The sequence below is a fragment of the Tachyglossus aculeatus genome (genome assembly GCF_015852505.1).
Source record: "Tachyglossus aculeatus isolate mTacAcu1 chromosome 12 unlocalized genomic scaffold, mTacAcu1.pri SUPER_6_unloc_4, whole genome shotgun sequence".
NCBI classification, from domain to species: Eukaryota; Metazoa; Chordata; class Mammalia; order Monotremata; family Tachyglossidae; genus Tachyglossus; species Tachyglossus aculeatus.
Window position 1 is genome coordinate 5,141,227 of NW_024044831.1, and position 24,150 is coordinate 5,165,376.

The 24,150-nt window shown below is 47.1% G+C and overlaps 1 protein-coding gene across 1 annotated transcript; it reads right to left on the reverse strand.

The window, feature by feature from the left end:
- Window positions 1-7,830: 7,830 nt before the first annotated feature.
- LOC119921679 (olfactory receptor 14I1-like) lies at window positions 7,831-15,569 on the reverse strand. Its single transcript, XM_038741760.1, has 7 exons — window positions 15,562-15,569; window positions 14,404-14,482; window positions 13,913-14,194; window positions 11,100-11,157; window positions 10,716-10,828; window positions 10,206-10,308; window positions 7,831-7,868 (listed from the first exon to the last, which is right to left on the reverse strand). Exons 1-7 carry the CDS (start codon window positions 15,567-15,569, stop codon window positions 7,831-7,833), a joined length of 681 nt encoding a protein of 226 aa, XP_038597688.1.
- Window positions 15,570-24,150: the final 8,581 nt, after the last annotated feature.

Below are 24,150 nucleotides of genomic sequence, written 5' to 3' on the forward strand. Positions count from 1 at the left end.
GAAGAGTTGGCGGGGGTGATGGGCATGGGTGTCAATAAGGGAGGAGAAATAGTTTTGTCTGGCCGAGGAGAGGACTGAGTTAAGGCAGGAAAGGATAAACCTGAAGTGAACGAGGTTGGCATGGTGTTTAGACTTTTGCCAGCAGCGTTCGGCAGCTCGAGCATAAGAGCGAAGGAGGCGGACAGTGGCAGTGATCCAGGGCTGTGGGTTAGTGGTACGAGAGCGGCGAAGGGAAAGTGGATCAAGTGAGTCTAGCTGAGTAGAAAGGGTAGAGTTGAGAGCAGTAATCTGATCATCAAGACTGGGTAGAGAGGAGAGGGCGGCGAGGTGGGGTGTGAGGTGCTCCGAAAGATGGGTGGGGTCCAGAGAGCAGAGATCTCTGTGAGGGAGTAATACGGATTTACAGGGGAAAGGAGTGTGAGTGAGGAGGCAGGTGAGAAGATTATGATCAGAGAGAGGGATTTCAGAGGTGGTGAGGGTGGACACAGTGCAGCGGTAGGAGATGATGAGGTCGAGGGTATGACCAAGTTGGTGAGTGGGTGAGGTGGGGTGGAGGCAGAGGTTGGCAGCGTCAAGGAGAGATAGAAGGCGTGCGGCAGAAGAGTCGTTAGGGATATCCATGTGGATATTGAAGTCTCCGAGGATCAGAGTGGGCATGGAGAAGGAGAGAAGGAAGGTGAGGAAGGGATCAAAGTCGTTAAAGAAGTTTGAAGTGGGGCCGGGAGGGCGGTAGATGACGGCTACAAGAATCTGGAGGGGGTGGTAGAGGCGAATAATGTGGGCTTCAGAGGAAGGGAAGGAAAGGGAAGGGGCAGGAGGGATAGTGCGAAAGCGACATTGGGGTGAGAGAAGGAAACCGACACCTCCTCCTTTTCCGGTGAGTCTGGGGGAGTGGGAGAAGAAGAGGCCTGCACTGCAGAGAGCAGCAGAAGAGACCGTGTCGTCCGGCTACAGCCATGTTTCAGTTAGGGCGAGGAGGAGTAGAGAACTGGAATGGAAAAGGTCCAGGATGAAAGGGATCTTACTTAAAATGGAGCGGGGGTTCCAGAGGACACACTTGGCAGCAGCTGTCGAGGGTGGGGAGGGAGGGGGAAGGGTGCGAGGGGTGGGGAGTGTTTGGATTGGGATGAGTTTGCGGGGGCCTGGGCAGGGAGAGTGGGAAGGGGGGTGGCGATGGGAGAGGAGAACTGGGATGGGGTGGGGGTGGGGAGAAGGGGAGGGAGGGGGCCGGGAGCGAGGAGTGGAGGACTGGCGCTGGTACAGAGGGATCCTTGTTAGGGGGTGAGGGGGAGTGGTCTTGGTGGAAGAGAGGGAGGGAAAAAGCTGGGTGGGAGAGGGGAAGGGGAAGGTGAGGAATGGGAATGGCAGTTGGGAGCAAGGGAACTGAAAGTTCATGGTGAGGTCAGCAGGGCGAGTGACAGTACGGTGGGAGGTTAACAATTGAGATGCAGAAGCAATAAAACAGTAGCAATGATATAAGTAGGCGATGGCATCACAGGGTGTAGGTAAACAATCAATATGCTATGGCAATAATACAGTTGGCAGATAATGATGTCACAGAGAACAGATACAAACTATTAAGTGCTGGAGTAGGGTGGGCCAGTTAAGGAGTTCAGGGAGCAGAGATACCTGGGGAGAGGAGCGAACAGTCAACTAGCATGGGAGGGCTGAGTAGGTGCGAATGAGGTTGTCGTTAATATAACATGGTGCTAACAAGGGCTTTTTACCTGGGGGCGTGGGGAGAGTCAGTCAGGACCGGACCGGGAAGGGGGGGATGAGGGGCACTTTAAGGAAGGTCGCCTAAGTGGGGGGGCCGTGGAAGCAGGAGGGCGTCCGTGGGGGCGCTGTGATGGCGGGCGGGCGGGCCTCTCGGGAACGGAGTCCCGGGCGTCTGTGGCGGCGCTCTGAGGAGAGGAGCCTTCCGGGAGCAGCGGGGGTCACGCGGTGTGTTGGCGGGCGGGCGGGCCTCTCGGGAACGGAGTCCCGGGCGTCTATGTCGGCGCTCTGAGGAGAGGATCCTTCCGGGAGCAGCAAGGCCGCGCGGTGTGATCGCGGGCGGGCGGGCGGGCCTCTCGGGAACGGAGTCCCGGGCGTCTGTGGCGGCGTTTTGAGGAGGGGATCCTTCCGGGAGCAGCAAGGCCGCGCGGTGTGATGGCGGGCAGGCGGGCGGGCCTCTCGGGAACGGAGTTCCGGCCGTCTAGTTTGGGAGGGGCTGAAGCGGTCCGAGAATGAGGTGATGAAGGAATCACTGATACTGGGTGGGTATTATATTTCCTCCTCTTCCCTTCCAGTCCATCAGAGCCCAGCTTTCCCCATCTTCAAAGCCCTTCCCCCTTCCCAATACTTCCAGGATGCCTAGCACAATTCATTTTTCTTTTCCGTAATTCATCCTCTCCCAACTACCATTCAGCATCTTAGACCACTTCTCCATTTTTGCACTCACACCCACCATTATAGTTTTCTACACAGTGGCTTTTATAAAATGTACTCTTTAAACACATAGTCACCTATTTACCATTCTTTCCATTCTCTTCATCATCCTCTCATTAATTAATTCATTGTATATCTCCCTGTTAAATTTTTAGTTCTTGGAAAGCAGGGATGGTGTTTAATTTATTTTAATCTCTCTGAAGTGTTCACTACAGTACTTCAGTACAGTACAGTACAGTGCAGTACAGTACAGTACTTCACACCCAGGTTGCATTCAACAAATATCATTTGTTGATTGAAGGATGGATGGATGGATGGATAGATGAATGCATGGATGGATGGACGAATGAATGGATAGACGTGTGGATGGGTAGATGGATGGATGGATGTGTGGATTGTCTGCTGTGTGACCTTAGACAAGACAATTCACTTCTCTGTGCCTCAGCTATCTCATCTGTACAAAGGAAATTGAGATTGTTAGCACGACGCGGATAGGGAGTATGTAAAACCTGATTACCTTGTATCGGCCCCAACACGTAGTACAATGCACCTAGTGAGTGCTTAACAAATAACACTATCATTATTATTACGGATGGATGGATGAGTGGATGAATGGATGGATGGGTGAGTGGAAGGACAGGCAGATTGGTGAACAGACAGACAGATGGACAGATGAATGGTCAGAAGGATGGATGGATGGATGGATGAACGAATGGGTTTGAGGCAAGGATTTGATCAGTCAAATTCATTCATTCATTCATTCAATCGTATTTATTGAGGGCTTAGAGTGTATAGAACACTGTACTAAGCGCTTGGAAAGTATAATTCAGCAATAAATAGAGACAATCCTTGCCCACAATGGGCTCACAGTCTAGAATGGGGGGACAAGAATCAAAACAAATAAACAGGCAGTCAAATGTGGGCACTCCTCCCTTGTCATCTTCCGATTTTCTGATTTTCATAACCACCAAGAGTGATCTTAAAATTCATAGAATTACTGTTATTATCAGTAGTAGTATCAACATTATCATTATTGAATTTATTAAGAATTTACTTGCCAAAGACTGCCAAGTCCTGCAGTAGAAACGAATTTATCATATTGGACATGTTTTCTGACCCGCAGGGCCTCCGATTGGAAGAGAAAGAGAGGGCACATATTGAATCCAGATTTTACAGAGAGACCCAGAGAGGTTACGTGGCTGGACCAAGGTCATAAAGAAAGCCGGTGGCAGAAATGGGCAGACCTTTCAAATCTCATGACTCCCAGCCGTATGCTCATTCCACTAAACCAAGATTCTGCCCAAACATTCACTTGTCAGTCATTTATTCATTCATTCAATCGTTTATACTGAGTGCTTACCCTGTGCAGAGCACTATACTAAGCACTTGGAAAGTACAATTCAGCATAAATAGAGACAATAACTGTCTGCACAGGGCTTACAGTCACACACAATTTATCAGCCTCTGTTCCAGACACAAATCCTCAGGCTCTGGACTTCGTCTTTGGACGACTCTTTATCTTGTTACCCTCACGATTAGTAGCCTGATGAGGAATGGGATAGTCAACAAAAGGAAAAAGACATTTTGTCCCTTAGAGGAGGGAGGAGGAATCTTCCCTTTAGTACTCTACCATAGTGTAGAACACGGACACCAGGAGGTCGAGGTTCGAGGGGGAGTCTGACTCGAGCTTGAGGTAGGAGATAACGGCCGTAGAGAGGAAGTCGGTGAAGATGGCAAGGTGGGGCAGGCAGCTGCAGATGTTTCTGGCCTGACAATAGGCGGCTGGCATCCTCAGCATGGAACGGAAGATGTGGACGGAGGAGAGGACGATGGAAACGAAGCAGATGACGGATAACATTGCCCCAGCGGTGACGCTCACCTCTATGGCGACGTGGTTCTCGGAGCCAGAGATCTCCAGCAGGGTGGAAACGTTGCAAAAGAACTGCTGGACGATGTTGGACCCATCAAAGCTCAGGGAGAAAGTTGAAGCTGAATGCAAGACTCCAGACAGCATCCAACTGAGCCAGGAGGCGGCTGCCAACTTTCCACAGATCGTGTTGTTCATGATGAGCTCGTAGCGCAGGGGGTGGCAGATGTCGGTGTACCGGTCGTAGGGCATCGCCGTGAAGATGACGAGCTCTGAAGGGGCCAAAACGACCACCAGGAAGAACTGGGCGCCACAGCGAGCGGGGAGATATATCTACAAATAGTCAGGGAGATGACGTCAGACTTGGGGACAGTGACAGAGATATAGCAGAGGTCGAGGATGGACAGGTTTCTGAGGAAGAAATACATGGGGGTGTGGCAGCGTCAGTCAAAGGGCGGTGACGGCGAGGATGAGGAGCTTCCCCTTCATGGACGCCAGGTAGACAAGGAGGAACAGCGTCGTGTGGAACAGCTGCAGCTCCCAGACCTCCGAGAATCCCAGCAGGAGCAATTCCATCACCTTGGAGACGTTGGGCATTTTGGGGAGGCAACACTGGCTTTCTGCATGTGATGAAGGAAGAGCCAAAGTTGGAGTCAATTGCTGGAATGAGTGAAGGAATTGGCAGGACAATTGCTGGTGATTCTCTATGGAGAGGAGACAGTTATTCATTCATTCATTCAATCAATCAATCGTATTTATTGAGCACTTACTGTGTGCAGAGCACTGTACTAAGCTCTTGGGAAGTACAAGTTGGCAGCATATAGAGATGGTCCCTACCCAACAACGGGCTTCAGAATGATCTTTGAGTTCACCGTGGAGACACTGAACATTTCTCCGGAATGATGTCGACTCCCTGCATGGGAAGAGGGAGGGAAGACTTCAATTGAGATACATTGATGTTGGGGGTGAAGTAGTAAGACTATGACAATCAATTCTCTTTATTGATTACCTACAGAGGACATGGTATTAGTACATATGATCACTGCCCCCAAGGAGCTTCCATTTTGTTGGAAGCACCAAACTTCGAACTGTGTAGAAGCAGGGTGCTATTGGGAAGAACACAGGCCTGGGAGTCAGAGGACCTGGGTTCCAATCCCAACTCTACCAATCGTCGGCTGCATAGCCATGGAAAGTGAAAGTGACTTAAGTTCTCTACGTCTCAGTTTTCTCAATTGTAAAATGATGATTCGATACCTGTTTTGCCTCCTACTTCGTGGGACACAGACTGTGTTCTAACAGATTGTCCTGAATCTTCCGCAACACAATACTTTGCTTGGAAAATAGTTACCACTTAATAAATGTCAAGAATATTATTTTTGGTTGAAGGAACCAAACCTAAAATGAATAGTGGATAGAAGAGGTCAGAGAATAAAATGGTATGAACGTGACTGTTGTGACGTTTTCTGGTGCTTTTAGAGTCAAACAGGAAGTGCCTTTGCACATGAATTCATCCATTTAGTGGAAAGAAAATGGACATGCTGGACGGAAGGACCTGGATTTTTATCCTGACTCCTTCTCATGTCTGCTGTATGACCTGTGGCCAGTAACTTACCTTCTCTGTGCCTCAGTTACTTCATCTGTAAATTGGAGTTTATTACTGAAAGCACCATGTGGGACATGGACTGTGTCCAACCTGATTATCTTGTATCCACCCCAGTGCTTAGTACAGTACCTGGCATATAATAAGCACTTAACAGTAACATAAAACAAACAACAAAAATAAAACCCACATGTACATCAAACTGATTCCATTTGCTCAATATCTGCAGTCACAGTTGTACTCACACAAACACAAGCATACCTCATTATTCACCTAGTCTTTTCCTAAAGCATCGTTCAGTCTACATCTCTCCTCTTCTCAACTTCCTCTCTTGGCAAGTTGTGTCTTTTCAGAAGTAACAAAAACGCATAATCGTCTTGAAAGCTCTCCACCCTGTGACTGCACTTCACCACCTTTCCATCCTTCATCTCGTGTTCTCAGCTCTCAAAGCAACTTTCTGGTTGTTACTCAATATTGACTCTCTCGTTTCCATCCTAGCCTGGAACTACCTCTCTTATCCGCTCAAAATCAGAGAGAGCACAGTTCTTTCCTAATTCTGAGCACTGATACCCCCCGACCAATCAGCTACCCCGATTCATTTTCCAGCCCTCTAAACCCATTTCACCTAACTCGAGTGCGAATCAACTCATTTCCATCCTCATTTAGTGGACAAATCATGGGCCAAGGAGTTCTCTTCCTGAATGTGAGCTCCTTGTAGGAAGCATACACATCTACCAGCTTTGTTGTATTGTAACCCCACAAGCATAGTTTAGTGGGCGTCAGAGTACTTGGGTTCTAATCCTGCCTCTGTCCCTTTGTTACTGTGGGACCTTGGGCAAGTCGTTTCACTTCTTTGGGCCTCAGTTTCCTCATCTGTTAAATGGGGTAAGACTGTGAGCCGTGATTCAGTGGAAAGAGCCCGGGCTTTGGAGTCAGTGGTCATGGGTTCAAATCCCGGCTCCGCCAATTGCCAGCTGTGTGACTTTGGGCAAGTCACTTAACTACTCTGTGCCTCAGGTCCCTCATCTGTAAGATGGGGATTAACACGGTGAACCCCCCGGGGGACAACCTGATCACCATGTAACCTCCCCAGCGCTTAGAACAGTGCTTTGCACATAGTAAGCGTTTAATAAATGCTATCATTATTATTATTACTATTATGTGGAACGAGGCCTGTATCCAACCAACTTAACGTGCTTCTTCCTCAGCGTTTAGGACAGTGCTTGGGACATAGTAAGAGCTTAACAAGTACTACTATCACTATTATTACTCTTTAAGTGCTTAGTTCACACAATAAGGGCTCAATAAATATGATTAAAGAATACTTGATTGATAGTAAATTAGACTGTGTCATCCTAGCCCAGTAGGCTGGAAAACCCACTATCTGTCTCCTCCCAACATTTGTGAAGAACTATTACAGGAAGGAATTGCTGATAGGGACTATCTCTATATGTTGCCAACTTGTACTTCCCAAGGGCTTAATACAGTGCTCTGCACACAGTAAGCGCTCAATAAATACAATTGATTGATTGATTGATTGATCGATCGTGCCAGTCGCTGTCCAAAGCTGGTCACACTTTCCCAGTCCTGCCTGTCATTTGCCCTCTGCAAGGGATTCTGGGACCCGCTGAAGGCCAAAGTGACTGTCCAAAGTGCTGCTACTCTGCTGGAGCACCGTAGCCCGGCGGGGAGTTGGCATGGTAGTGAGGTTTGAGGAGGAAGAAGAAGACATGTGTGATGGTTGGGGGTTACTGAACTGGAAAACACCTCTCCTTCTGCTAGCACACCTTTCCCCCTGGGGGACGTGGCCCTGGTCCGAACCCCAGTTTCGGCCCGAGACTAGCCCCATCTCTTCCATCCTCATCCTAGTTCCCCACTCCCCTACCACTCCATCCCACTCACCCCTGATCCTTCTCAAGGGGGCAGCATGGGACTAGGTGTCGTTGACCTCTGCAGGGCTGGGCTGGTCCCCTGTTTCACGTCAGATTCACGGGTTTGGTCAGCCAGAAAGGAACAGCGAAGAACCCTACATCCCTCTCCGCTCTCCCTCAAACCCTGAGAAGCGCTACAGATGGGCCCCCGTCTCCGTAGATAAAGCAGGAGCTGCTCCTAGGGGGATCTCTGGAGGATGTTTACAGGCCTCGTGGCCTGGACAAGGCAAGCACTCTGATCACGTGGTTCCTGAGGCTCCTAGGATACAAAGGCCCGGTCTCTGCAGCATCAGTGATGGTGCCGACCCTCGGGGTTCCCGTGGAAACAACGGCATCTGCATCCCAGCTTCCCAACTGTTCCTGTTTTCAGCGACAGTCTTTAGCCACTGTGAATGTTTCGCCTTTGTCCATTTCACAACCTGAGCCATTCAATCTGCCAGTCAATTAGTCAATTGTAACTTTTTCTTATGGTCTATTTATCAAGCACAATACTAAGTGTTGGAGTATTTAGAAGCCAGTCAGATTGGACAGAGTCCACGTTCCCCGTAGGGCTCACATCTCAATCTCCATTTTACAAATGTGGGAACTGAGACATGGAAAATTAAGGGACCGTGCCCAAGGTCACACAGCAGACATGGTGGAACTGAGATCAGATCCCATGTTCATCTGAATTCCAGGTCCGTGCCCTACCCACTAGGTATGCTGTTTCTTCTGACTTGTCCTGATTGCAAATCCGTTGAAGTTCTGTTCATACTGAGTATGTAGACTGTAAACTTGAATCAAGAGTTCATCTACTTTCTCAACTTTCCCTTCTCTCCTTACTCCTCTATGTACTTTATTCTCTGATTTTCTCCCCCATTAGATCATAACCTCCTGGAGAGCAGGAACAATGAAATCTTATCTCTTTTCAACTCTCCTGAGAGCTTATTACAGTGTTTGGCACCCAGGATTGGGTCAATGAATACCATTGATAATAGTAATAGTAAGAATTATGGTTTGTTAAGCGCTTACAATGTGCCAAACACTGTTCTAAGAGCTGGAGTAGATGCAAGGTATTCAGGTTGGACACAGTCCTTCCCCAATATGGGGATCAGAGTCTCATCTCCATTTTACAGATGAGGTAACTGAGGCACAGAGAAGTGAAGTGTCTTGTCCAAGGTCTCATGGCAGACAAGTAGCGGAACCGGGATTAGAACCCATGACTCCCAAGCCCGTACTCTGGAAGGATGGATGGATGGATAGGTGAATGCTTGGAAGGATGGATGAATAGAAGGAGGATAGATGGACTGATAAGAGAGGATGGATTTGACAAGACAGATGAAGCTGCAGTCATCCTTTCTTCTCTTCTCCCATACCACCTCCTGTTTTCCTACTTTCATACCCACCCCCAGAATCATGCTAAAGAGCATATCCTTATATTTTCATAGTCATTGCTAATAATGATATCATTATTGTATTTATTAAAGAATTGTATGCCTTAATCGTTCCACTTGCTGGAGTCGAAACAAAATAATCAGTTCAGACACAATTCTTGTCCCACTGGGGCTCAAAGTGTAAGAGCAAGAAAGATCCTAAGGATGTTAAGTCTCTGCCCCTAGGTCACAAAGAACGCCAGTAGTAAAGCTGGCAACAGAACTCGTCTCAATCAATCATATTTTTTAAGCACTTACTCTGGGCCCAGCACTGTACTAAGCACTTGAAAAAGGACAGCATAACAGAGTTGGTAGACACATTCCATGCCCACAATGAGCTCACAGTCTAGAGCGATTCCCATTCCTTTAGGCCAGGATAAAATTTTAAAAAAGATTATCGTATTTGTTAAGCATTTGCTATGTACCAAGCACTGTTTTAACCATTGGAAGGTAACCAGGTTGTCCCACGTGGGGTTCACAGTCTTCATCCACATTTTACAGATGAGGTCACTGCGGCACAGAGAAGTTAAGTGGCTCACTCAAGGTCACACAGAAGACAAGTGACAAAGTAGCGATTAGAACTGCCCCAAAACAGGATTTACTGTACGAAACATCTGGGAGAGTTCAGTTTAACAGAGTTGTTAAACACATTCCCTGCCCACAGTTAGCTTACAGTCTACAGGTGCTTCCTTTCCTTTGGGCCATAATGCCTGGATTGTCAGATATACGTCGGTCTTAGCCGCCTCCTCCCCAGACTTTGACAATTCATCAAGGTCCAGCGTTTGCTGTGAACCCACAGTGCTTTGCACATAGTAAACGCTTAATAAATGCTATACAAAAAAACCCGTAGGACAGCAAAATATTTAGCTAGACCCAAGGGCAATTCCTTGGTTAAGTGGTAGTGTGGTATTATTTGCACAAGGAAGGAGACGTTTTGTCCCAGAGCGGAGGCTGGGTGAATGAACCTTTTAGGATCCTGCCCATGACGGCCTTCACGACCCTGTTCCTCAGGCTGTAGATGAGGTAGTTCAAGGAGGGGGGCACCAAGGTGTAGAACACGGACACTAGCTGGTCCAAGATCAAGGAGGAGTCTGAGCGCGGCTTGATGTAGGTAAATACACCCGCAGAAAGGAAAGCAGTGTCAACGATAAGGTGAGGCAGGCAGGTGGAGAAGGCTGTGGCCCGGCCCTCAGTGATAGGCATCCTCAGCATGGCCCGGAAGATGCGCATGTATGAGACAGCGATGGATATGAAGAAGACGACGCCTAAGGCCGTTCCAAAAGTCACAATCGCGACGATGGCGATGTGCTTCTAGAGCAGGTGATCTTCAGCAGAGGGGGGACATCACAGAAGAACTGGGGGACGTTGTTGGACCGACAGAAGAACAGGGAGAACGTCCCAGCTGAACACATTGATGCAAACAGTCCCCAGCTGAGCCAGAAGGCAATGGCCATCTTCACACTGGCCCTTCGCACCATGACGACCTCGTAGCTCAGGGGGAGGCAGATGGTGGCGTAGCAGTCATGGAACATGACCGAGAGTATGAACAGCTCTGAGGTGGCAAACCAGACCACGGAGAAGACTTGGACTGTACATCCCAGAAAGGAGATGGATCCTTTGTTGGTCAGGGAGCTGTGGATGGAGTTGAGGACCTTGATGGAGATGAGGCAGAGTTCGAGGACGGACAGGTTCCTGAGGAAGAAGTACATGGGTGTGTGGAAGTGTCGGTCTAGGGTGGTGACGGCGAGGTTGAGGAGATTCCCAGTCAGGGCCGCCAGGTAGACCAGGAGGAACAGCGCGGCCTGGACCAGCTGCAGCTCCCTGACCTCCGAGAATCCCAACAGGAGAAATTCCCTCACCGTGGAGATGTGAGGGACTTTGGTAGGGACTTAGACCTTGGTAGCTGATGATGACTTCCTGCACAGGAAAAAGATCTTGATGAGGTGAATAAATCAACAGGAGCGTTTCCGGTGAGTCTCTGGGAGGAGCAACTTATGGAATATTAGAAGAGAGTTATCAATTACGAAATGACTAAGAAACTTGGTAAAAGACTTCATGTAACTAGGAGGAATTTCCAAAGGAGGATTCACACCATAATTCCCCAAGTGGGGACAACAGGATACAAACACATAAGAGAAGAAATCAGTCACAGTAATCGTAGCAGTAACAGCAGCAAAAGCTCTAGTAGAAGTTGTAGTATCATTCAATCAAGCAATTAAGAAATCGTATTTTTGAGCACTCTACTATGTGCAGAGCACTGTACTAAATACTTTGGAGAGTGCAATAAAACAGAGTTGGTAAACACGTTCCCTCCCCACAACAAACTTACAGTCTAAAAGGGGATAAAGATGTTAATATAAAATAAGTTATGGATATGTACAGGGACTGTAAGCTAGTTGTGGATGGGGAGTTTGTCTGTTACATTATTATATTGTACTCTCCCAAGCATTAGTACAGTGTTCTACACACAGAGCTCTGCTCTGAGCCAGTAAATATTCAGTCATTCACTCGTAGTTATTGAGCACATACTCTGCACACACATACAGGTACACACACACACACACGCACATTTAGACATGAAACAATCTAAAGTAATGCAAAAATTGGATCAAGGTACATTCTGCAACTTGGTAATGGGTCAGTGTAAAGTTTAGAAGTTTCAGGTCGGGCTCTGCAGCAGGGAGATGAGTCAATTCAGGAGCTAATCCCCCACCGAATGACATTATATTTCGGGGAAAATCAGTTCCAATTGACAAAGGTAAGACTTTGAGTGTCACCTTCCATTAAGACTTGTGCCCTCCTTTGAAGGGTGGCCTTCATCTCAGAAGGCAGAAGACGAATATAGCCTGACCCAATCTCTGTGAAAACAAGGTTCCTCTTCTAAGTAAGTGTTATAGATGGTTTTTATTTCCGTAGGTCTGAGGGAAATCACTGGAGGGCTTGGGGCCCTACCTAGAGACCTCGCGGCCCAGGCGACATGAGAACCCTCTGATCACGTGGTTCCTGGTCCTTCAGTCTAGTCTACAGGATGAAATATCGTTTCAGATGTTGTTCTACCATCTGCCTCGTTTTCAGTTTCTCAGTTTCTGCTTTCCATTCAGTAGTTGTTTGGGTATTCTGCTGCTGCTCATTCTCCTTTCATCAATCACTCACTCACTCAATCAATCAATAGAATTTATTGAATGCTTACTGTGTGCGGAACTCTGAACACCACCCCATATACTAGTGTTCCAGTGAGTATAAATTTGATGCTGAGAGACTGACTACCATCTAGGACTTAATTGTTCATGGAATTCGCTAGGCACTTACTATTTGCCAAGCACTGTTCTAAGCACAAGGTTAGCTACAAAACAATTAGATTTCACACGGGGCTGACAGATAAATCAGAGGCGGGGGACAGGTATTGAATCCCCGTTTTAAAGATGAGGAAACTGAGGAATGGAGATATGAAGTGAGCTGCCCATGGTCACAAAGCAGCGAATGGGAAGAGCTAGGATTAGAATCCAGGTCCTCTGACCTCTGGGCTCGTGCTCTTTCCACTAGGCCAAGTTGTTTCGCTGATCTTTTCTTGCAGTTTAAGAGTTACTCCTGAACAATTAGTGATGCTGGTGGAATTCTTCTTCAGAAGGTGTGGTGATATATATGGCTCAGTGGATAGAAAACGGGCCTGGGAGTGAAATGTCATGGGTTCTAATCCCAGCTCTGCCACTTGTCTGCTGTGTGATTTTGGACATGTCACTTCCTTTCTCTGAGCCTCAGTTACCTCATCCGTAAAATGGGGACTGAGACCATGAGGAGGCACAGGGACTGTGTCCAACCTGATTAACTTGTATCTACCCAAGTGCTTAGTGCTGTGCCTGTCATATAGTAAATGCTTAACAAATGCCAGTTAGAAAAAAACCAACGCAAAAAAGCATGGATTGAATGATTGATTGATCAATCTGAGTGCCAGTAAAAAAACAAAAACAAAACAAAAATCAATTGTTCACTCTGAGAAAAATTACTTTTGTTTGAGCCATACTGTGCACACACATACAGGTACACACTCACTCACACACACACACACACGCGCACAGAGGGAGAGAGAGAGAGAGAGAGAGAGAGAGAGAGAGAGAGAGAGAGAGAGACGCACATTTAGACATGAAACACTCTAAAGAAATGCAAAAATAGGAGCCAGGTACATTCTGAAACTTGGTAATGGGGCAGTGTAAAGTTCATAAGTTTCAGGTCGGGCTCCACAGCAGGGAGATGAGTCAATTCAGGAGCTAATCCCCCACGGAATGACATTATATGTCGGGGAAAATCAGTTTCAATTGACAAAGCTAAGACTTTGAGTGTCACCTTCCATTAAGACTTGTGCCCTCCTTCGAAGGGTGGCGTTCAGCCCAGGAGGCAGAGGACGAATGTAGCTTGGCCCAATCTCTCTGAAAACGAGGATCTTCTTCTAAATACGTGTTATAGATGGTTTTTCCTTCCCTTAGGTCTTTGGGTGAAACACACAAAGGTCTGGTCTCTGAAAGATGCTGGTGTCATTCACTGTGGCCATGTTAACTTCAGCACGCAGAGAATGGTGACTTCACGGACCCAAGATGGAAGCTAGTCCCCTCCCCAGGGCTGCCTTCACGTACCTGTTCCTCAATCTATAGATGAGGGGGTTCAGGGAGGGCGGCACCACGGTGTAGAACATGGACAACAGCAAGTCCAGTACAGAGGGGGAATCTGAGGGTGGCTTCAAGTATGCAAAGAAAGAAGTCATGAGAAAGAGAATGACGACGACGAGGTGAGGCAGGCAGGTGGAGAAGGCTTTGGCCGGGCTCTCAGCGGCTGGCATCCTCAGAACGGCCCAGAAGATGCACGCGTACGAGAAGATGATGAGAATGAAGCAGATGACGGCTAACGGTACCGCGGCGGTGATGCTCACGTTGATGGCGACGTGGTCCTCGGAGCAGGTGATCTTCAGCAGTGAAGGGACGTCACATAAAAATGCTGAATGACGTTGGACCCGCAGAAGGACAGGGAGAAGGTCGAGGCTGAACACAAGACTCCAAACAGGCCCCCACCGAGCCACGAGGCGACCGCTATCTTCCCAGAGGCCACTCTGTTCATGACAACCTCGTAGCGCAGGGGAAGGCAGATGGCAGCGTAGCGGTCATAGGACATCACGGTGAGGACAAAATATTCTGCAGTTACAAAGAAAACCACCAGGAAGACTTGTGTGACGCAGCCCAGGAAGGAGATGGATCTACGGTTGGTCAGGGAGTTGTGGATGGATTGGGGGACGGTGACGGAAATGAGGCAGAGGTCGAGGACAGACAGGTGCCTGGGGAAGAAATACATGGGGGTGTGGAGGTGCCGGTCGAGGGCGGAGACGGCAATGATGAGTTGATTCCCCATTAGGGCCGCCAGGTAGACCAAGAGGAATAGCGCGGCGTGGACCAGCTGCAGCTCTCGGACCTCCGAGAATCCCAGTAAGAGGAATCCCGTCACCATCGAGGCGTTTGGCATTTTGGGGAGGCAGCATTGACTTTCTGCAGTGGATGTGGGAAGAGCCAAAGTTAGAATCTATTGATGGGATGAGTGAAGAAAATGTCAGGACAATTGCTAGTGATTCTCTATGGAAAAGAGACAGTTATTGAATCCAAAATGATCTTTGAGTTCTTTATCCGGAAGGGATAAAGAAGATCCATATTTTCACATTACTTTGGTTGATTTAAAGGGAATTCCTGAGATTGTCTCCCCTCTGCCACCCCAACAAAGGTGGTAGATACATTCCCTGGCCACATCGAGTTTACATTCTGAAGGGAGATCTTTTTCTATCTTCGTCTTCAACCCTCCCAACTGCCTGAACTTGTTCGCTGCTTCCAGCTACCCAATACTTTGCGTGCACACACAAGCACCCAAAAATACACACAGCTTCTAGCACAGGGGCCCTGATTGTAGCAGCTCCTGTAAAGTGGAAAATGAATTCGTTCAGTTATTTTGATTGAGCACCTACTGTGTGCAGAGCACGGTACTAAATGCTTGGGAGAGTACAATAGAATAATGAATAGACACAGTCCTGCCCATAACGATCTTAGAGTGTAGAGGAATGATGGAATATAGTAGAGTTGATTTCAGTGAATGTCTGATCACTGGCTTCACTCTCCTCCTCATTGCCTGCTTTCTTCAACCAACCATTTAAAAAGAACCTTCATACTGTGACTCGCTTTCAACGCTTCCTCCTTCCACCTCTGGCTCCCACTCTTCCTTTGGCATGGAAATCCAACCTTGTCAATGCCCCAGCCCGAAGATATTCCGCCCTCAAACCCTATGGAATTCTACCTTCTCATGGAGGATTTAGCTAATTCACTTCTTCCCACCATCTGTCAGTGACCATCTCCAGACTCAATGCATCTGCAGACCCTCAGGATATTTCTGCTGAATGTAAGGTTCATTACTCTAGGCTGTAAGCTCCTTGAGGAAACATGTCTACCAACTCATTTATATTGTATTCCCCCAAGCATTTAGTACAGTTCTCTGTACACAGTAAGCGCTCAATAAATGTCTACGATTGGTTGACATTAATGTCTGCTTCCCCTCTAGACAGTGAGCTACTTGTTTACAGGGCCATAGATTATGTCCACCCTGATTAGCTGGTAACTACCTCTATGCTTAGTACAGTACCTGGGATAAGATAAGCACTTAACGATACCATAAAACAAACAAGAAAAATAAAACCCACTTATACTCCAAACTGATAACATTTGCTCACATATCTGCATTCACACTTATACTCACACAAACACAAGCATGCCTCATCATTCATCTAGTCCTTTCCTAAAGCATCGCTCAGCATACATCTCTCCTCAACCTCCTCTCACGACAAAATGAAAAAATGACAAAAATGAAAAAATGAAAAAATGACAAAAATGAAAACTATTAGGTCTCTTCACCTGGCCTTGAACACCGAAGGACTTGCACATGCTTCTGCGTATGATATATGTTTTTGAACCCTTGATGTCTTACTAGAATGCTAGCCCCATGGGGATTGTCAAACACTCTCATTAGCTACCGTGTAAGACTGAGGGCATCCCTGACCGCGGAGAGCGATTAGACTAGAACTTGGGATCCCCTCTGAGGTGGCTACTTAAGTGCAGTCTTGTCTAAGAGAAAGGGCTAAACTAGATAGCTCTTTAAACGCTTTCAGCCCTGAGATTTATTAGTTGATAATAATAACAGTAATTGTGGTATTTGTCTAGTAATTTCTGTGCCAAGCACTGTCATAGATTCGGGAAAATCAAGATGGACACAGTACCTGTCCCTCATGGGCCACACAGTCTAAGTAGGAGGTAGAACAGGCATTTAATCCCAGTTTTACAGGTGGGAAAACTGAGGCCCAGAGAGGTTGAGGGCTTTAATCAATATCACACAGCAGGCAGGTGGTGTGGCTGGGATGAGAACCCAGGTCATCTGGCTCCTAGGTCTGTGTTCATTCCATTAGGCCAAGCTGCTTCTCACTATCTAAGACCACCTGGGTTCACCCTTTGCATCTTGTTTGTTTCTTTCACTAGGAGTTATTGACGCCTGTCTACCTGTTCTGTTCTGTTGTCTGTCTTCCCCTTCTAGACTGTTAGCCCATTGTTGGGTAGGGACCGTTTTTTATATGGTGATGATTTGTACTTCCCAAGTGCTTAGTACAGTGCTCTGCACACAGTAAGCGCTCGATAAATACGATTTAATGAATGAATGAATGGCAAGTTGTGGCTTTTCTCAATCACAAAAACTCACAATCGGCTTGTAGGCTCTCTGCCTTATGACTGCACTTCACTCCCTTTCCATTGTTCAACTCATCTTCTCAGCTCTCAAAGCAACTTTCTACTTGTTACTCAAGATCGACTCTCCTGCCTCCATCCTAGCCTGGAACGCCCTCTCAGCCATTCAAAATCAGAGAGAGCACAGTACTTTCCGAATTCTGAACACTGCTAAATTCTTCCCCTTCTCCAACCAGCTTCGCTGATTCATTTCCCAGACCTCTAAACCCAGTTCACCTACCACAAGAATGAATAACCTCATTTAGTGGAAAAAAGCATCTGCCCAGGAGTTCTATACTTGAGGGTGAGCTCCTTGGGGGCAGCATACACATCTACAAGCTCTGTTCAATTGTACTCTACAAGGCATAGCTTAGTGGGAGTTAGGGGATTAGGGTTCTAATTCTGTCTATGTCAATTTGCTGCTGTGGGACCTTGGGTAATTCTCTTCACTTCTCTGGGCCTCAGTTCCTCATCTGTTAAAGGGCACACAATAACTGCATATTGATCTTTCCATTCTTTTTTCCTTCTATATGGGGCAGGGACTGTGTCTGCTACAGTGTTATAAAGTGGATAGAGCACTTTCCCTCTGCCTTCCAACATGCCCACGTCTCCCCCGCCCTAAAAAGACCCTCTCTTGACCCCACTGTCCCTTGCAGTTATCACCCTATATCCCTCCTACCCTTCCTTTCCAAACTCCTAGAGCGAGGTGCCTACACTTGCTGCCTCAAATTCATCAACTCCAACTCTCTCCTGGACCCCCTCCAATCTGGCCTCCGTCCCCTACACTCCACCGAAACTGCCATCTCAAAGTCACCAATGACCCCTTCTTGCCAAATTAAGTGGCTCCCATTCTATCCCAATCCTCCTTGACAATCCCCTATTCCTCAACAGGTTATCCAACCTTGGCTTCACGGACTCTGTCCTCTCTTGGTTCTCCTCATCTCCCTGGCCGTTCCTTCTCTGTTTCCTTCGCTGGTTCCTCCTCCACCTCCTATCCCCTTACTGTAGGGGTTCCCCAAGGGTCAGTTCTTGGTCCCCTTCTCTTCTCCATCAATACTCACTCCCATGGGAAACTTATTCACTCCCATGGTTTCAACTAAATTCTGTACGCATGTGACACGCAAATCTACATCTCCTCCCCTGTTCTCTCTCCCTCCCTCCAGGCTCGTATCTACTACTGCCTTCAGGACATCTCCACCTGGATGTCTGCCTGCCACCTAAAAGCCAACAAGTCCAACGCTGAACTCCTTATCTTCCCTCCAAAACCCTGCCCCTTCCCTGACTTTCCCGTTACTGTGGATGGCACTACCATCCTTCCCGTCTCATAAATCCGCAGTTTTGGTGTCATCCTTGACTCCGCCCTCGCATTCACCCCACACATCCAATCTGTTACCAAAACCTGCCTGTTTCACCTTCACAATATCGCCAAGATCCGCCCTTTCCTCTCCATTCAAACCGCTATCTTGTTGGAACAATGTCTCATCCTATCCCGACTGGATTACTGCATCAGCTTCCTCTCTGAGCTCCCTTCCCCCTGGATTTCCCGGCTTCAATCTATACTTCACTCTGCTGCCCGGATGATCTTTCTACAGAAACGTTCTGGGCATGTCACCCCCCTACTCAAAAATCTCCAGTGGTTGCCCATCAATCTTCGTATGAAGCAAAATGTCCTCTGTATTGGCTTCCAAACTCTTCATCACCTTTCCTCTTCCTACCTCACATCCCTTCTCTCTTTCTCCAGCCCAGCCCGCCCACTCCACTCCTCTGATGCCAACCTTCTCACTGGGCCTTGTTCTTGCCTGTCCCACCACCGACCCCTGGCCCGCGTCGTACCTCTAGCCTGAAATGTCCTCCCTCCTCACATCCACCAAACTAGCTCTCTTCCCTTCTTCAAACCCCTACTGAGAGCTGACCTCCTCCAGGATGCCCTCCCAGACTGAGCCCCCCTTTTCCTCTGCTCCTCCTCCCCTTCTCCTCGCCCTACACCCTTCCTCTGCTTTACACCCCTTCCTCTCCCCACAGCACTTTTGTATATTTGTACATATTTATTACGTTATTCATTTTATCAATGATATGTATATATCTATAAATCTATTCATATATTTTGATGTTATTGACGCCTGTCTACTTGTTTTGTTTTGTTGTCTGTCTCCCCCTTCTAGACTATGAGCCCGTTGTTGGGTAGGGATTGTCTCTATCTGTTGTCGAATTGTACTTTCCAAGGGTTTAGTACAGTGTTCTGCACACAGTAGCCACTCAATAAATTGAATGAATGAATGAATGAATGAATGAATGAATGAATGAGTCAGATGCACTAGGGTTATAATTCCAGCTCCACCTCATGTCTCTGGTGTGACCATGGGCAGGTCATTTAACTTTTCTGTGCCTCAGTTACCTCTTATGTAAAATGGGGGCTAAGACTGTGAGCTCCATGTGGAACAAGGTCTGTATCCAACATGCTTTACCTGTATCTACCCCTAGCGTTAGGACAGTGCTTGGGACATAGTAAGTGCTTAACAAGTACTACTATTGTTATCATTACTCTGCAAGTTATTCGTGCACACAATACACTCTCAATCAATATGATTCAAGATTAGTAGTTCGATATTAAATTAGACTGTGTCAACCTAGCCCAGTAGGCTAGAAAGCCCACGAGGGCAAGGATTACAACCTTTCCCACTATTTGTCTTCTCCCAACATTTAGAAATAACTCTTACAAGGAGGAATGGCTGATATTACCAGTGGCTGTCAAAGCTGGTCCCATTCTCTCAGCCCTGCCTGTTCTTACCTCTGCAAGGGATTCCGAGAACCACTAAAGGCCAAAGTGACTGTCCACAGTGCTGATGTTGTGCTGGAGCACCATAGCGCGGCGAGTAGTTGGCATGGTAGCGAGGTTTGAGGAGGAAGGAGGAGAGGTGTGTGATGGTTGGGGGGTCACTGAACTGGAAATCACCTCCGCTCCTTCTCATTCATTCATTCATTCGTATTTATTGAGCGTTTACTGCGTGCAGAGCACTGTACTAAGCGCTTGGAAAGTACAATTCGGTAACAGATCTATCACCCTTCTATTACCCCTGCCTGGCTGGGGCCTCGGCCCTGGTCCGAACCCCACTTTAGGCCCCAGACTGGCTCCATCTCTTCCATCTTCATCCTCGTTCACCCGCCCCTCAATCTCACTCACCCCAGGTCACTCTCACCGGGGCAGCGTGGTGTTGGGGTGCCTGACCTCTGCAGGGCTGAGCTAGTCCCCTCTTTGTCCTCAGATTCCTGGGTTCAGTTAGCCAGGAAGAAAAGGAGAGGAGCCCTCGGTCACTCTCCGCTCTTCCTCAGACACCGAGAAGTTCTCCAGACAGGGCCCTGTCCCTGTTTATAAAGCAGGACTGCTCCGGGAGGGATCACTAGAGAATGGCTCGGGGCCCTGCCGAGGGACCTCGTGGCCTGGACAAGCCACGCACTCTCTGGTCACGTGGTTCCTGAGGCTCCTGGGAGACAAGGGCCCGGTCTCTGTAGCAGCAGCGATGGTGCCGGCCCTCCGGGCTCCCGTGGAAACAACGGCACCTGCATTCCAGCTTCCCAATGATTCCTGCTTTCACCGACAGTCTTTAGCCACTGTGAATGCTTTCATATTTGTCTAATTCACAACTTGAAACATTCAATCTGTCAGTCAATAAACCAACCGTAACTTTTTCCTATGGTCTTTGTGAAGCGCTTACTATATATCAGGCACTATACTAAGTGGTGGAGTATATACAAGCTAATCATATTGGACAGCGTCCATATCTTCCGTGGGGCTCTCATCTCAATCCCCAGTTTACAAATGAGTGAACTGAGGCACGGAGAACTTAAGTGACCCTGTCCAAGGTCAAAGAGCAGTCACGTGATGGAACCGGGATCAGAACCCATGTCCATTTGAATCCCAGGCCCGCGCTCAACCCACTAGGCAAGGCTACTTCTTCTGACTCGTCCTGATTGCAAATCCGTTAAAGCTCTGTTCATGCTAACTACATAAACTGTACTCTCGGATCAAGCGTTCGTCAGCTTTCTCATCGTTCCCCTCTGTCCTTCCTCATCTACGTAATTTATTCTGTGTATATTTCCCCAATTAGATCATAATTTCCTGGACCGCAGGAACAATGCAATTATATTCTCTTTTCAACTCTCCTGAGAGCTTTATACCGTGTTCTAAGATCTGGGGAGATTACACGGTGATCGGGATTTCCCATGGGGGTGTCTCACAGTCTTAATATCCATTTTAGGATGGCTCAGGTCCCTGCCGAGGGACTTCGTGGCCTGGATAAGCCAGGCACCCTCTGGTCACCTTGTTCCTGAGGCTCCTCTGAGACAAGGGGTTCCTGTGGGAACAGCGACATCTGCATCCCAGCTTCCCAACGGTTCCTGTTTTCAACAACAGTCTTTAGCCACTGTGAATGGTTTCACATTTGTTTAATTCACAGCCTGAGCCACTCAATCTGTCAGTCAATCAGCCAACTGTAACTTTTTCTTATGGCATTTTTGAAGTGCTTACTATATGTCCCTATGCTATACTAAGTATAGTATACTACTATGCTACTATATGTCACTATACTATACTAAGTGCTGGAGTAGTTACAGGCTAATCAGATTGGACAGAGTCCATGTCAACGTGGGGCTCACATCTCACTGCCCATTTTATGGATGCGGGAACTGAGGCATGAAGAAGTTAAGCGACCAGGCCCAAGGTCACACAGCAGACATGTGTTGGAACAGGAATCAGAACCCATGTCCATTTGAATCCCAGGTCCACTCTCTATCCACTAGGCAAGGCTGCTTCTTCTGATTTGCTCTGATTGCAAATCCGTTGAAGCTCTGTTCATACTGACTATATAAACTGTACACTTGAATCAAACGTTCATCCACTTTCTCATCTTTCCCTTCTGTCTTTCCTCCTCTACGTAATTCATTCTTTGTCTATCTACCCCATTAGATCATAATTTCCTGCACAGCAGGAACAGTGCAATTTCATCTCTTTCCAACTCTCCTGAGAGCTTACTACAGTGCTTTGCAGCCAGGATGTGGTCAATAAATAATAATAATAATAATAATAATAATAATAATAATAATAATAATGGTATTTGTTAAGCGCTTATTATGTCAACACACTGTTCTTAGCGCTGGTGGGGGGATACAAGGTGATCAGGTTGTCCCACGAGGGGCTCACAATTTTAATCCCCATTTTACAGATGAGGGAACTGAGGCACATAGAAGTTAAGTGACTTGCCCAAAGTCACACAGATGACAATTGGCAGAGCCGGGATTTGAACCTCTGACCTCTGACTCCAAAGCCCGGGCTTTTTCCACTGAGCCACGTTGCTTCTTATAAATTATTATCAATTATTCTTCGCAATTATCCATTATCTCAATATTATTATTATTAGCATAATTATCTCAATTATCAATTATTCTTATCAATTATTACCATTGATAATAGTAATAATAATTGTTAAGTGCTTACTATGTGCCAAGCACTGTTCTAAGTGCTAGAATAGACACAATATAATTAGGTTGGACACAGTCCCTGTCCCATATGGGACTCACGCTCTCAATCCGGAAATTACAGATGAGGTAACTGAGGCACAAAGAAGTGAGGTGACCTGCCCAGAGTTATATGGCCGACAAGTAGCAGAACTGGGATTAGAACCCACGACCTCTGATTTCAAGCCCGTGCTCTGAATGGATGGATGGGAGGAAAGAAAGATGAATTGATGAGAGAAGATGGATTTGACAAGACGGAGCTGCAGTCATCCTTTCTTCCCTTCTCCCATACCTCTTCCCATTTTACGACTTTCATACCCACCCCCACAGTCGTGATAAGGATCTTATCATTATATTTTCATAATCGTTACTAACAATTATATTATTATTGTATTTATTAAGAGTTTGTATGCCTAAATTGTTCCCCTTGCTGGAGTAGAAACAGTAGAGCCCCTGTCCCACAGGGGCTCAGAGTGAAACAGGAAGAGAGATTCTACCGATGTTAAGTCATTCCCTGTAGGTCAAAACGAAGCCAGTAGCAGAGCTGGCATCAGAATTCAAGTCTCAGTCAATCAATTATATTTATTTAGCACTTGTTCTGGGTCCAGCATTGTACTAAGCACTTGGGAAAGGTCAGTATAACAGAATTGGTCGACACGTTCCCTGCCCACGATAAACTTACAGTCTAGAGTGATTCCCATTATTTTAGGCCATGATAAAAATTTTTAAAAATATGGTATTTGTTAAGCACTTGCTACATGTCAAGCACTGTTCTAAGCACCGAGGTAGATACCAGGTAATCGGGTTGTCCCACGTGAGGTTCACAGTCTTAATCCCCATTTTACAGATGATGCAACTGAGGCACAGAGAAGTTAAGTGGCTCACCCGAGGTCACACAGAAGACAAGCGGTAGAGCAGGGATTAGAACTGCCTCCAAACTGAATTTACTGTACTAAGCACTTGTGACAGTTCAGTAAAACAGAGTTGTTAAATACATTCCCCGCCCAAAATTATCTTAGTCTACAGAGACTTCCCTTCCTTTAGGCCATGATGCCCCCCCAAAACTGGTTTGTCAGTCATACTCTACAGGGATGATTCCCAAATATTTCAGTCCCTTCTAAGCCACTCTTACCTGCTTCTTCGTTCATCCTCCCTCCAATCTCCACAGCGCATATATAGATTCCCAAATCTGCATCTTCACCCCTGATCTCTCTCCTTTTCTTCAGCTTGTATTCCTTCAGGGAACCTTTATTTGGATGTCCCACTCTCACCTCAAATTTAACGTCTTAAGGAGAGCTTCTCATCCTCCCTACCAAAACCTGTCTTTCCTCAGACTTTTCAATCAGTGTCACCTTCAGGACATTTATACTTGGATATCCCATTCACACATCAAACTTAATATATCTAAAACAGAACTTCTCGTCTTCCCACCCAATCCATGTTCACCATCAGACTTTTCAATCACTGTAAACAGCATCAGCATCCTCCCTGTTTGGCAAACTGGTAACCTTGGCATTCTCCTCTACCTATGTCTCTTCAGTATGTCAGTTCTACCTTCAGGAAATCCTTAGAATCCTCCCCATTCCTCTCCATCCAGATTGCTATCATG